At 47.0% G+C, this 14,877-nt stretch overlaps 1 protein-coding gene across 4 annotated transcripts in view; it reads right to left on the bottom strand.

The window, feature by feature from the left end:
* Window positions 1–14,877, bottom strand: part of ITPK1 (inositol-tetrakisphosphate 1-kinase) — a 108,769-nt gene that overhangs the window by 36,659 nt on the left and 57,233 nt on the right. For all 4 annotated transcript variants that reach the window (XM_083167748.1, XM_083167747.1, XM_083167749.1 and 1 more), the window contains one exon: window positions 9,179–9,296. In XM_083167748.1, coding sequence (XP_083023874.1) covers window positions 9,179–9,296 — 118 coding nt within the window. The remainder of the gene's footprint in view (window positions 1–9,178; window positions 9,297–14,877) is intronic.

The raw sequence follows: 14,877 nt of genomic DNA, 5'->3' as shown, positions 1-14,877 counted from the left end.
ATAAGACACTGTAACGGAGTCTGCTGCCCTATATAAGAGGCTATAACGGAACCTGCTGCGCTATATAAGACACTGTAACGGAATCTGCTGCGCTATATAAGACACTGTAACGGAATCTGCTGCGCTATATAAGACGCTGTAACGGAATCTGCTGCGCTATATAAGACACTGTAACGGAATCTGCTGCGCTATATAAGACACTGTAAATAAATAAATAATAACCACCCATGATACGGTACAGATGTGCGGGTGTGTCAGTGTTAGTAAACCAGTCATTCTCCATTCCTGTGACTGTTCAGGCAGATACCTCTGGATGTCCTGACATATTACAGGGGATATGAGAAATCGCTCATCACAGAACCTAAACACTGGGTAATCTGCACTTGGAGAGATGTATGTACATGGACACGTAGTTGTATGTCTAATAAAGATGTAGTATTCAGGACTCTGCTTCCTATAAGGGGAAGTAGTAAAGGAAGTATTCAGATATGCAATAAGTCAGCTGTCTATACACCGGGGGAAGAGAGTCTTCCTATGTTGTAAATAAGGGCCGGTATCGCAGCAATCTCCGCAGTAATAGCAGAAGTGTCACTGGTGTCCTGAGAACGACTCCTTGTTATTTCCAGCTTAGTACTTGGAACGTGCACAATGCCTGGAGCGATCCGTGGACAGAGACAGATTACACAACTGCTTATGTTGGACTCCAGCATTATGGCGGTCACTCATATACTCTGACGTATCTGTTGGCCAGTGATACCTGACCGGTGACAGGGGGCGGGCTGTGTGTGGCAGCAGTGATGTCATGGTTCAAAGGAGATGCTGAAATGATGCAACTTCATAAACTGCATTTATAGATGATTCACAGGAAAACATTTAATTATTATTATTTATTTTTAAATTAACAGTCTTTTTTACATTATGTAACGCTGGTATGTTTCCCAAGAATAGTCACACAAAGTATATCTGATAGCGGATAACCCCTGTGATGGCGGATAACCCCCTCTGATGGTGGATAACCCCCTCTGATGGCGGATAACCCCCTCTGATGGCGGATAACCCCCTCTGATGGCGGATAACATCTGTGATGGCGGATGACCCACTCTGATGGCGGATGACCCACTCTGATGGCGGATGACCCACTCTGATGGCGGATGACCCACTCTGATGGCGGATGACCCCTGTGATAGCGGATAATACTGTACCTGCTAAAGGCAAGTTATGGGTTTTGTGCAGGACATTGTTTATGGAAAGAATCCTTATTGCTGATCACCTGAGGGTTATTTGGGGGTTATTCTGGTCCGTTCGCAAGGACCGCACGTTCACACGGGGGACCGCATTTCTGCACATACGCCGGGTGCATGCGGCCACGGCGGACAGACCCAAGGCTGCGGGCGGGGGCAGTGGCAGATAGTCGTGCCCATAGGAATGCCCAGCGTTTCATGGGCATTTTCATGATAACACTGGGCGTTGCCATGGAAATCACCCGGTGACGTGGTCGGCCAGCTGGCATCACCAGATTTCAGCTGGCCGCCCACTTCCTTTCGAATGCCCACGCACCTCAGAGTAACCTTAGCCTGTGGGGAGGTGTTCCCCACAGCCTGCAAATGAATGTTAATGTTAAACATCCATTTGCTTAATGTGCGTACAAACGCGGCACGTAATGGGGGGGGGGGGGGGGGCGTATCGGCATTCGCAGGGCGGCTTCTGGTGGACTCGCAATACTGCGAATCAACCAGAATAAGAGAGAGAGAGAGCGAGAGAGAGAGCCTAGCACCGCAGTACAGTAGTGTGATGTCTGAGCCGCTGGAACCCATCCTCACTGTATAACAATGGATCAGTGTCTGCACAAGTCCCGGACTTAGAGAAATTAGCATAGGCGGTGTTAGCTCTGAGTAAATAATTGCCATGTGGTATGTGGTATGTGATACGAGCTGCCACAGGCTGTAACCGCAGCACCTGTTCCTCACTTGTGTATATTCTATTATCTCCAGATGTAAATCTGCCATATGCTAGTTGCAGCAAGCAGCGCACAGCACTGGGATCGGAGCGCCACAATAGGGTGGTTCTGGGTCACAGGAACAGTCAACGGAGTGGTGCCAGCACGAGGATGAAGCCTCGGGCAAAAGAAACACAACAGGATGCCGGATTACAACACTCCGGAGCAAGACCCAGGCTTCAAACTTCCGGATCGGGGCTGAGGACTGCGAGGCCCAGAGCCAGAGGGATACAGTCATTGGGTTGACAAGCATTGGATCGACATGGGTCTAGGTCGACAGGTCCTTAGGTTGACACTAGCATTCCGTCGACAGTCAAAAGGTCGACATGGCGTTTTTCACTGTTTTTTTGAGCCGACATGTGCTGACAGGCGGTATTTCATGCCCTACCGTCCACTAGGGTGTGGTAGGAGAATAAAATAGTGGACAATGTGCTACGTTTCTGTGTCCATGTCGACGGTGTCAACATTTGGGTAAAAAACTGAAAAACCCCATGTCGCCCTAGACCCATGTCGACCATTCTCTTGTAGACCTAATGATCCAAACCCGAGCCAGTTACACGGTACAGTCCAGATCGCTCATACCGCAACCTTTCACACACAAGCACTGTATAACGATCTGTGCTCAGGGGATTACATTCAGCGGATAATGGGGCGAAGAGATAAATGACAGATAAAGTGGAAGGAGATAACGCACCGGCCAATCAGCTGTGTTTAAAATATGACAGTCGGGAGCTGATTGGCTGGTGCATTATCTACTTCCACTTCATCTCCAGGCTTAATACATCTGCCCCAGTACCTGCCCTCTCTGCAGTCTGCAAGGCACTGCACCCAGCGTGACGTCAGAGGCTCACAGACTTATTTATACACAATAGCAGAAATAGTAAGGACTCAGCAGCGTAGGCGGAGAGGATGTGACCATGGCACAGACACATTCAGTAGGCTCTGCTGTTGAGTATTGAAATTCTTACAGACAAAATGACGGTGTACAAGAAATACCAGTGTAATAAGTACTGGAATCCATAAAACAATACACAGATATATAAAAGGTACAGAATAGAATAGAATCAACTTTATTTGCAATGTATGCTTGCGCACACTAGGAATTTTTTGTGGATATACAGTGCAGCATCAAGCAGGGATGAAGGGGGGAGACATTACATACATAACATTGATACATGCCCCCCCCCCCCCCCCTTTTAATCCGGCCCTGCATTTGGGTGGGGGTGTGTTCAAACTCAAATCTAAATTTCTGTGTAAGAATAAAGCAGCCAGTATTTACCCTGCACAGAAACAAAATACCTCACCCACATCGTACTCTCTTTGCATAGGTTACATCTGCCCCACCTGCAGTGCACCATGGTTTGTCCATTAAAAAAAAGGAGTTTGCTTTTGCAATCCAACCTGAATCACGCCCTATAAGATTACACATCAGGCGGTTGCCCCGAAGCTGACTCCGTGTGTAACAACTTAGTGTCACATGTTCTGGCCCATCTTTGTATTCCCAGCAGACAATGTGCTCAGGGTGGTGCAGGATTTGTGTACATTGGTGGTTAGACTACGCAGAGCTGGCAGTATGTACTCAGTGTGATTTGCATCGATACACACAGATGCCAGGCTACAGGGGAAACAGATGAGATCACATTTATTTGATGTCCTGTTTGCTAATACACTGAGTAAGGAGAGTCACTCCATTTCCAAATATGGGAGGAACCTGCAATAAGGGCTCTAGGTGGAGAGCTGGGGCTGCTGAAGCACACAGTAAAGTTCATTGACTAATCGTAAAATGTGCGAATACAGAATACACTTATATATACGCAGAGATGTTCCTGATCGGTGACCCAGGACATAACCAGGAGGCAGCCTGCAAAGTGCTTATGTACAAAGAGAAGGCTCTGCAGACCCCATTATACTAGAATGCTCCGGTCTAAAGGTTGTTTAGATAATAAGTAAACATTTGTTATCTCGTCACTTAACTAAGGGCCTAATTCAGACCTGTCTGCTCACTCGCAGCCTATCGAACAGGTCACCGTCGCACGCTCCCTTCTCGCTAGCATGCACGGAGATGTGCCAGAGAACACATCCCTCCCATGCGGCCGATGGGGTGAGAAATCAAATCGATGGTCGCCGACCATCGAATGATATCTCTTCCCTTCGGTAATAAAAGTGAGTCAGAACTGACTTTTATTTCTGTCGGAGATCGGCGAAAAGGGGGCGGGCACTGACGTCATGTGATATACAAGTGTCACATAACAAATAGGGATGGCCATCATTGCCTTTGCCATCGATGGATGCCATCGATGGCAAAAGTGCAACTGACCATCGATAGTGCATAAATATTCAATGGATGACCATTGATGTTTTTTATATATCGATGGTCATCCATTTTCTTTGAGCGATTGGCCTGTAGGCCAATCAAAATGTGGGGGCGGGGCTTCACGGGTGCCGTGAGCGGAGCTATGCTCTGTGACCCAACACCTTGGGGAAAAAGCAAAAACTAAACTATTCGTTTAAGCTTGACATCGATGGTGGGAAACCATCTGGTTCTCCCCCCATCGATGGCAAAACTCAACATCGGCCATAAACCATCGATGATATCTAATCATCGATGGTCATCCGTAATAACAAATTCAAAATCAGTACAGTGTCTTGGTGCGTACTAGCTGTATCATTATATCCCGCTGTGGGGCCTATGGAGGTTAGACACACGAGGACACATCTGTACCAGCTGTATTCATTAATGTCTGCCCTGACTAGGCCAGTACAGGATCGGGCCTGGAAGTATCAGTCAGATTGTTACATAAGACCAAAGCTACCATTCACCTAATAAACAGGTGAGAATTCACCAGGATCCTATTTGCTAAGAAAAGCAGCGTTACCAGACTGACTCCTCAAAATAAAGGCAGCCAGTAAAGTATTGCAAACAGACACACATCATGTGGTACAACAAGATTGTGAGGAAAACAAACACACAAAGGTCACAATTCTGCTAATAAACAAATAACTCTCCAGGAACCCTCGAGCTCTGGCTTGGGAACCAACATTCCTATCAGCCACCCAGTCCTGTAGTAATATATTAACTGGCTGATGTACGAGCTTGTTACATCACATCTACGAACACACACACACACACACACACACACACAGATATATTTTTAAGTATGCATAACATATTTATTTATATATACAGTATAATACTAATTCAGGCGCTGTGTTTGGGATTGTCTCACCTTTAAAAGTGGTGGAGACGTAGCAGGCAGGCCGCGGTCAGTGAGGCACAGCGCATGTGGTGGAGACGTAGCAGGCAGGCCGCGGTCAGTGAGGCACAGCGCATGTGGTGGAGACGTAGCAGGCAGGCCGCGGTCAGTGAGGCACAGCGCATGTGGTGGAGACGTAGCAGGCAGGCCGCGGTCAGTGAGGCACAGCGCATGTGGTGGAGACGTAGCAGGCAGGCCGCGGTCAGTGAGGCACAGCGCATGTGGTGGAGACGTAGCAGGCAGGCCGCGGTCAGTGAGGCACAGCGCATGTGGTGGAGACCACGTAGCAGGGTGATAGTGGCTTCCTCTGTCTGCCTGTTCTCATGTGTAAAAATAAAAGGTACTTCTGTAACAGCAGGCCGCCCGGTTACGCTACGTTTTCAGTGTAGGCTAAGCTGCCCAACGGCTGCCTAGCATAGTTAGCGTAGTGACTCCACGGCAGCCCGGCTCTGTCCCCGGCGTCCATGGCAAGCCTAGTGAGCGCCTCTCACACAGTGATGGTAACCACCAGACCCCATGCGCTGGCGGATGGTGGCGGAGAGGGGAACATGCGGGCACCGGCAGAGAGGCGCTCCAGCTGTCTGAGACGCAGGTGCGTCTCAGTAATTATTGCAGCAGGGTACGGCAACCCTGCCCGTGTCCGCTTCAGGGAGAGCCTCCTTTTCAAACCCCCACTATCCACACCAGCCCAAAGGTGGCGAGCGGCGGCGGTTACGCATCCTCCTGACCTTTTCATACCCCCACTATCCACATCAGCGTGGAGTTCATTTTATAAAGCGCAGCAAGCCACCGAGCCCTGTGAGGGGACACGGATTACTTTTCATGTATTCCGTGTCCCCTCGCAGGGCTCGCCACGCTTCGGGGGAGCCACACTTAATAAAATCAACTCCACACCGACGTGGATAGTGGGGGTATGAACAGGTCGGGGGGACGCGTAACGCGACCGCTCGCCACGCTTCGGGCTGGCACGGTTAGTGGAGGTGTTTCAGGGACACATATCTGACAGGGACGCTGACTACGCTACGCTACTTCTGACTGACTCCAGTGTCCCCTGTTGGATAAAGGAGAAACAGCCCATTGCCCCATGACCACAGGAGACAATGATCTACTGGCCCCAAACCCCAGCCTTTCCGCAAATGCCACCTTTTTGTGCCCAAACTAGTCAGCTATGATAATGGAGAGAGCGCTGAATGATCCCCAGTTACATCTGATAAGTAGCATTGTATGGATTAGTCCCATCTACGTCCCATACCAAGGCAATAACTGTACTGCTTGCTTGCTTATACCGTACAAAGCCCACCTGTACATCACCGCACGCTGCCACATTCAGCACAATCCCCACCTACTGAGCTCTATTATATTCTCCTAATGTTTATTCATTCACCACAAAGCTGGCCTTTGTGCGCGTATAATACACTGGTCTTTCTGTCTACTTGTGTGAGCAACAAAGACTCATAGGAGAGCCGGCCAGAACAGGTTACCCTCTTCATTGATCCCATGCGCTAACACAAAGAAACGGTTTAATCTGATTTACCCGGCTCTGATCAGCCGGAGGGTGCTAGAACGGTCCTTCATTCGCAGTGGTCACAAATATTCCGCAGAACTAACAAAATGATTACCGTACCTATAAGTAGAACCAAAAATGCACAAGCCTTAGCAGAGACTGCGGACTCATTCACATCGGTTCCTGGATCAGTGGAGCTTACACTCTATATTCTCTATCGCATGCACACACACTAGGATTAATTCTTTCCTCAGAACCCAATTAACCTACATATGTGTTTTTTGGCTATCGATTTTGACTATATAGTCAAAATCGATAGCAAGTTAGTCAAAGGACCTTATTCTGGTTCACTCGCAAAGGCAAATGCCTTCTCAAGTGGACAAAACCATGTGCACTGCAGGTGGGGCAGATGTAACATGTGCAGAGAGAGTTAGTTTTGGGTGAGTTATTTTGTTTCTGTGCAGGGTAAATACTGCCTGCTTTATTTTTACGCTGCAATATAGATCTCACTTTGAAGTAAAACCCCACCCAAATCTAACTCTCACTGCACAAGTAACATCTGCCCCACCTGCAGTGCACATGGTTTTGTCCATTTGAGGAAGGAATTTGCCTTTGTGATTGAACCACAATAACCCCCAAAATCTCAGGACGAGGGCCATGCTGCTCATTGAAAATGTTATTTCTGAGTTTAAATAAAAATGTTTAAATACAAATCAAATTAAATTTGAAGTCCCGTCATAGCATGAGATGTTACAGGACGCCGTTTCATGCAGCATGACCTTCACTTTGGGTTAGGTGTTGTTTAATTGGCTTGTTTATTTGTCTAATTAACTGCTAATTGCCTGCTCTTGCGGCATGTTAATACTTTAAGTATTTTAGGAAGAGTTAGTAACTGTAAGACATGTGGGTAAATAAGCCATTTAATTAATTAAAAACAGACACATAAATCAGCCAAACAGGGTGAACCCTCGAACACATGCAGCTATATTCCAGGTTAATGCACTTGAACGGACATCAACACAGGATTAGTGCATTTGTGAAAGCAAACAAGCATGGACTAAAGGTCCCCAAAGACTATACCCCTCCCACACTCCAAGTCTAATGCTGTCCGGCCTGTTAGAGCAGTGAGCTGCCCGTCACGTCACCAACAATTTTATTTAAACAGGACTTTCCGCGTACCAGGATAGGTTTGGCCAGGACGCGGGATTTAGGAGGTCAAAATCAGGACAGTCCCAGGCAAACCGGGACGGTTGGTCACTCTAGCTCACACACAATTTGACACTTGGGGGGAAATTTAATAGGATGAGAGATTCAGAAAGTGGGAGATTTGGTGGCAAATCTCCAGTTTTTTTCCAAAATTAAATTTCACCCCCTATGTGCCCTTTTTCGCCTTTTCATGTGAAAAATAACGCCAGGGGAGCTGCCGGTGAAGTTGAATGTTTAAACGAGTGGGGCAGGCGCTGATTGGTTGAGAGCAGCAGCCGCCCATTCATGTAAAAGGGAGTTTTGGAAGCTGTGGGCAGGCAGGAGATTTTAATACTCCCATTCAAATGAGTGGGTGACCGCTGATAGGCTTAGAGAGCTCTCTAAGCCTATCAGCGGCCAAACATTCATATGAATGGACATTTTGAAATCTCCTGCCTGCACAACACTACCGCAGCCTGTTCCTCGGAGGATGCAGAGTGGGGAGAGTGCCTCTCTTGCTCGGCACTATAGGTGTGTGCCGGTACACACTTACGGACCCGGATGCAGAAGTTGACGATATATGTCAAACTGAGCTGCAAACACAGACATCGGGGGTGGGGGATTTGTTACCGACCTGGGGGAGTGTGCATCCTTTGCCAATCATAGCATACACACTGGGCGATATTTTTAACGACATCGCTCGGAAGTGCCTAGTGTGTATGCATCTTAAGTCCTGGGTCCGTGATCTTGCTCCCAAACGAAAGAGCGAAGAGCCAGGAATTTGCCAGCTAGCTAGACCCACCACATTCCCGGGTCACGTGTCTGAAAGTGGCATAAGAGAGAACGTCTATTAAAAAAAAAAAAGCGTAGTATGGATTTTGCGTAGGATACTTCCCCTATCACAGGGGAATGGATGTGGGGATTTTGGATATGTGTGTAACCAATGATTATACTATAGAATAGTGATCAGATAAAATCGGCCATTGGTTCTCACTATACTCAGAAATAGTTTATTTTAATGAGACAAAAAAAGACGACTCTGTTCGGGGCATCATTGCGGATTAAACGTAATGATGCATAACATTAAAATATTCATTAATATGCAAACAAAAGAATAAAGGTGATTAAATAGTCATTGTTAATCATACATTAGTCGTGTGACTGACAGTTTACAGACCCATAGACATAAATGACAAGTCATGTGACACATATATAGAGTACACGCTTGCGGACGCTTACCTTGCATGTAGGACTCAATCCTTCTAATAAGCTCATAAGACTTGGAGCGATCCAATAGTGTTCGGATGGCAGGCAAGGGATCCAAAATAATGGTCTCTGGATGGGCTTCAATATATTCCTAATAGTGGGGGGAAAAGAAAGATCTTAGATTGGGAGCCTTTGTGGTCAGAAATACCTGCTGTCCCTGTAGGTTTACCCAGAACGTACTGCAGAATACGGACCGGTTGGGCAGAAATACAAGTATAAACTACAACTCGCACTATGGTTGGGCTGATGACCCCTGGAAGGGTATGGGTCGAACGCTGAAGGTCCACAGACCGTAGGTCGACACCTGGAATAAGTCGACATGGGTAAGGTTGACATAAGCATTAAGTCAACAATGAAAAGTTTGACAGTCAAAAAAGGTGACGTGTTTTTCACAGGGTTTTGTCCCGAATGTCGACACCGTCGACATTGACACATGCCGCGCTCGCCATGCTTCGGGCACGGTGCCTCGATGCGCTCGGCACACTATTTTATTCTCCCACCATGCCATAGTGGATGGTGGGCCATGAAATACCGCCTGTCGGCACATGTCGGCTCCAAAAAAACAGTGATAAACTCACGTCGACCTTTTGACTGTTGTTCCCATTGTCAAACTTATGCTTGTTTTGTGACCTTCCAACCCAGTGGACCTTACCCATGTTGATCTATTTCAGGTGTCGACCTAAGTCATGTCAACATTCAGTGGTCGACCTAATGGCGGCGTCCCCTCAGGAAGATACTACAATAATACAGCAGCGCCAAGCTCTGTCCCATGTTCAGAGAACGTCACTTGAGTACTAAATTGGAAGCACCTGATTGGCCGCTGGGTCACGAATTCTACCCTTACATTAGATACAAAGTTTTACTTTGATAAGGTTTAGAGGTTTTAATGCAGTCAAATATATTTTAAAGAACACACTTATTCTCAACGGAGTCCCTTTAAATCAGGCATGGCCAAACTGTAGCCCTCCAGCTGTTGTGGAACTACACATCCCAGCATGCCTTGCCATAGTTCTAGCATTCCATAATAGCAAATCTGTGGCAAGGCATGATGGGATGTGTAGTTTCACAACAGCTGGAGGGCCATCGTTTGCCCGTGCCTGCTTTAAATAGTGACTTGAGAATAATTAGAAGTGCCTATGAAATAATAATATTAGAACCACATGAAAAAGGCGGCTTCCTTGCATCTGATAAGGAGGCAGCGGACGAGTCCAGCAAGTCAGCAGGTGATCCGTTTAGCTATAATACATTAAATATTAATCCAAGAAATATAGGTCAGGGACACCAGCAGCAGCTGATCCGGAGTCCAAGGACAGAACGTGTGAGACGCGACCTCTGGCCGTGCTGATCACTGCCGCCACTGCACACGGGGTATATAGGGTTACGGACTACACAGGGCGCTTTTATGAGGTTTATACATAAACGTGTTTTCCATTCCGGATATATGAGATGGAGATTAGTCTGTCACACATGCCACAACAGAGGAGGTGTTTTATTAACACTTATTTCTTTCTCAATACAATAGGCTTTTCTGGGCTGCATGGTGCAGACGCGTCCTCTTACATCCAGCCTCATTACGCCATGATGCGGGATATACTGTACATGGCGTGAGCCAGCAGCCTGGTCCAGTGCAGCTTCGCTAAATGCTGGTGTTTTTTTGGGGCGAAAACGCATTTTAATCGCAACGCAGTGCGACTACTATGCACAAGGAGACTGTGCTGAATAATGTGATATTATCGTTTATTTATATGGCGCCAAAAGGGTTCTGCAGCGCCTGACAATACATAGAGGAGTAATAAACAAGAAAATAACGAATTACAGTACATAGCAAATTAGGACAAATACATGGTACATAAAGATAATTGTGGCACTGGCGCAATTATCAGGGTGGCAGAGATATGGTGAAAAGCACAAGAGGAGGGAGGGAAGGGGCAGACAGGCTGGGGTGATACAGAAGGGGTAGAAGTCAGCATAAACAGAAGATTAGGATGAGAAATGATTAAATTTAATGAAGAAGATGGTCTTGAGAGTCTGTTTAAAGTTTTGTAGGGAGGTGGAGAAACTGATGGGGAGGGGTAGAGAATATCAGAGATACGGAGCACAACGGGTAATATCTTGGGAGGCAGGAATGAGAGGAAGTAACCAGTTGGAAGGAGAGACGAGGTGCATTTGTGGAGCGGAGAGGGTGGGTGGGATTGTAAAGAGAGATAAGGTCAGATTTGTGAGTGGGAGAGGAATGGGTGATGGTTTTTTGAGTGTGAGAAGCTTGAATTGTATTCTGAAGGCAAAGGGGAGCCAGTGTAGGGCTTGTAAGAGAGGGGAGGTGGGCATAGTAGGTTTGGAGAGGAAGATGAGACGGGCAGCAGCATTGAGGATAGATTGGAGAGGCATTGGTCAGGAAGGCCAGAAAGGAGGAGATTATAGTAGTCCAATGTGGGTATAACTAGTGAGTGGATGAGGGTCTTTGAAGCATCAGTGAGATGAGGTCTGATTCTGGAAATATTTTTGAGGTGAAAACGACAGGACCGAGTTGTTAAAAGTTTAGTGATATATAATACTTCTATATTGTGTGTGACTGAGTCTGTATACGGAGCAGAAAATAACTTGCATTGGAAAAATGCTACTGCTGCAACATTGTAGCACTTCCTGTACAGATATGGTAGGTTGCAAGGAGCGCTAATTAAATAAATGTTAATAAATTAAGTAGATCAAATAAGCAGTGGGACATCTGATTGGCTGAGAGCACTGAAGAAGCCAAAGGAGTGGGAGGAGTCAGAGTCCTCCCGCTCCTTGCAACCTACCATATCTAAAGTCCTTAAATTGGAGCAGCTTAACAATTCAGAGAGCGGTCAAAAACCACATTCTACTTCCTGTACAGAGTCAGAGACTCAGTCGCACACAGATATACAAGTGATACATATTAATCAACACCGTCTCAGTGTATCCTAGTCCCACAACAAAAAAAAAGCTTGACGCTGAAAGATTCTCCAGCGACCTGGCGTGCCAAGAGGGGCAGTTTGGGTGACTGCAGCAAAGATGTCGGAGGACCAGTGGCTGCTTCAGAGGAGGGGCTGCAGCACAATCCAAAATTCAAATAGGCGAGCCACACCCACTGCCAGTGAGTCAGTTGGGAATGGCAGTTGCTCTGCCTCCCCTATTTGAATTTTGAACTGTGCAGCCCCTCCCCTGGAGCCTCCCCTGAGGAGGACATATCTGTACTTTGAGGCTGGTTGCTAAATGATAATATAGAGATTACTTGTGTACCATTGTGCTACTATGGTGGGAAGGGTGACTATACAAAACAGATCTTCAAACACAAAGACTAACTGAAAGGACATACTTGACTACTCATTAAAGACTTCAGAATTCTGGGGAGTCCACATGTATACCAGAGACAGCATGCAGCCCCTCCCAAGTAAATAGGTGGGACCAGGGGCACGGTAATGGTCTACAGCAAATGGCACCATCATGATCACTCAAACTGCAATATAAAAGATTGTGCCTCGGATGGTGGGACCAGTAAAGGCATTCGTCCCGTCCCGTCCCCCCCCCCCCCCAGCGGTAACTAAATTATTATCCCACTATTTCTAAGCCAAGTGCGCCATTCAGAACAGCACAAGGCGCCATAGTAGTTTCCTGCATAAGTCAAATTACGGTACGTGCACATGCTTAGAGCGGGAAATGGCTGATCTCACCCGGTGGCACGGTCACACTGGCGATTGTCATAGTGCTAAAAAGCACCAGCGCGGTGCTCACATACTGAAGAGAACAGGGAAGGCTTCCCCTTGTCAGGTGGGAGTAATGACAAGACGCTGCGTTGACACCGCGTGACACAAGACACTTCATTGACACCGTGCGACATAACAAGGTACAGCGTTGACAACGCGTGACACAAAAAGACGCTGCGTTGGCACCACGTGATACAAGCCGCTGCGTTTACACCACGTGACACAACAACACACTGCGTTTACACCATGTGACACAAGATGCTGCATTTACATCATGAGACAACAAAAATGCTGCGTTACCACCATGTGACACAAGGCACTGCATTTACACCATGTGACACAAGGCACTGCATTTACACCATGTGACACAACAAGGAGCTGCGTTTACAGTGTTCCTCCTTTACCTCACTGTGCAGTAATAGTTAGGGCTTCTGCATACTGGTGCAGGAAATTCGCCAGCATGCACCCATCTCATACCACCCCCGTCAGACCTCTGTGAGATGCCAGTCACGCAGATAGCAGTGCAAGCATGTAATAACTATACAAGCTCTTCCCCAGAAGGCCTCTTCCTGCTGGCCTCAGCCAAGTGACAACGCACTGAAAGGTGATGGAAGAGGTGCGCCATTAATTACAATAACCAAAATAGAGAAGTACCATATGGTTAATAAGAAGCTTTGCAGCTGTCTTCCTTGGGCCCCTGTGGTCTCTTGCTGACAAGTGCTCACACACACCAAACAAACCAGCCCCAAAAACCGATGTATGCAAACACCACATCTCCGGGGCCCAGAAATGAGGTTTCCATTAAATATTTTGTGAAGAAATCATCTGGCACCCGGCTTTCATTCGACGGAAAGAATGCAGCTGCAATAACCTAAAAACAAAAGGGCGCTCTGTGACGCTCATGTGTATTTTGTTCTGTCGATGATTTAATATCTCCCAGAAAGTCTCTGCACCAAACGTGTGCACAAGTCCCAGCTGCACGCGCATTCTGCTCCTGTCTAATGAGTGATCTAATGACGGCTCCTGGGAGAAGGGAGATTATATTCTACGAACCCGAACAGGAGCAAAGCGCACAGGCGCTGGAAAGGAACGCAGCTGGAGAATAATTTAGTGCAGCTTGTTCCTGGCTTCCTGAAGATGAACCCGCTACTGGCGGATGGATCTATTAACATGCAGTTTGCCAAATCAATTTAATTAGTATACCGTAGCCATCTCTGAGTGGTACGGCAACTAGGTCGACAGATCTTAGGTTGACACACTCTAAAAAGTTGACATGGCTTTAGGTAGGCAGGGTCATTAAGTCGACGCAAGCATTAGGTCCACAGTCAAAATGTCGACATGGATTTTTCACTAATCTCTTGAGCCGACATGTGCCGACAGGCGGTATTTCATGCCCTACCATCCATTACAGCCTGTTGGCAGAATAAAATAATACGTAGAGAGCCAATGCGAGGGGACGCGGTGCACCGATACGGTGTCCATGTCGACATTAGGGACCAAAAAAAAGTGAAAACCCCATGTCGACCTTTTGACGGTTACTCTTCCCAATGTCGACCTAATGCTTGTGTCGACTTAATGCCATGTTGATCTAATCCATGTCGACCTCTGAGTTACCTTCCCTGGATTTCTCAACGAAAATATTAAGCGATACAGTACATTTATGGTAATGTTCAGGTGGCAGGATTGGGATGTGGCCATTAGGTCGACAGTGTCTTAGTCGACACATGAAAAGGGGCAACATGCATTTAGTCGACACAAGCATGCATTGCGTCGAGTTTTTCAAGTTTTTTTTTCTTTCCAGCCGTCGAAGTGGACATGGAGGGGGAATAGAATAGTGTGGCAAGCGTGGCAAGGCGACGTGCCCGATGCATGATGAGCGCAGCGAGCCATGCATGAGGAAGCAGTACACTCTTATGATGTCCATGTTGACCTATGTCGACATTAATT

Source organism: Crinia signifera, chromosome 12, assembly GCF_055691185.1.
Source record: "Crinia signifera chromosome 12, ASM5569118v1, whole genome shotgun sequence".
Classification (NCBI taxonomy): domain Eukaryota; kingdom Metazoa; phylum Chordata; class Amphibia; order Anura; family Myobatrachidae; genus Crinia; species Crinia signifera.
Note: the sequence above shows the minus strand (reverse complement) of the source record. Positions and strands in the feature narration are given on the sequence as shown.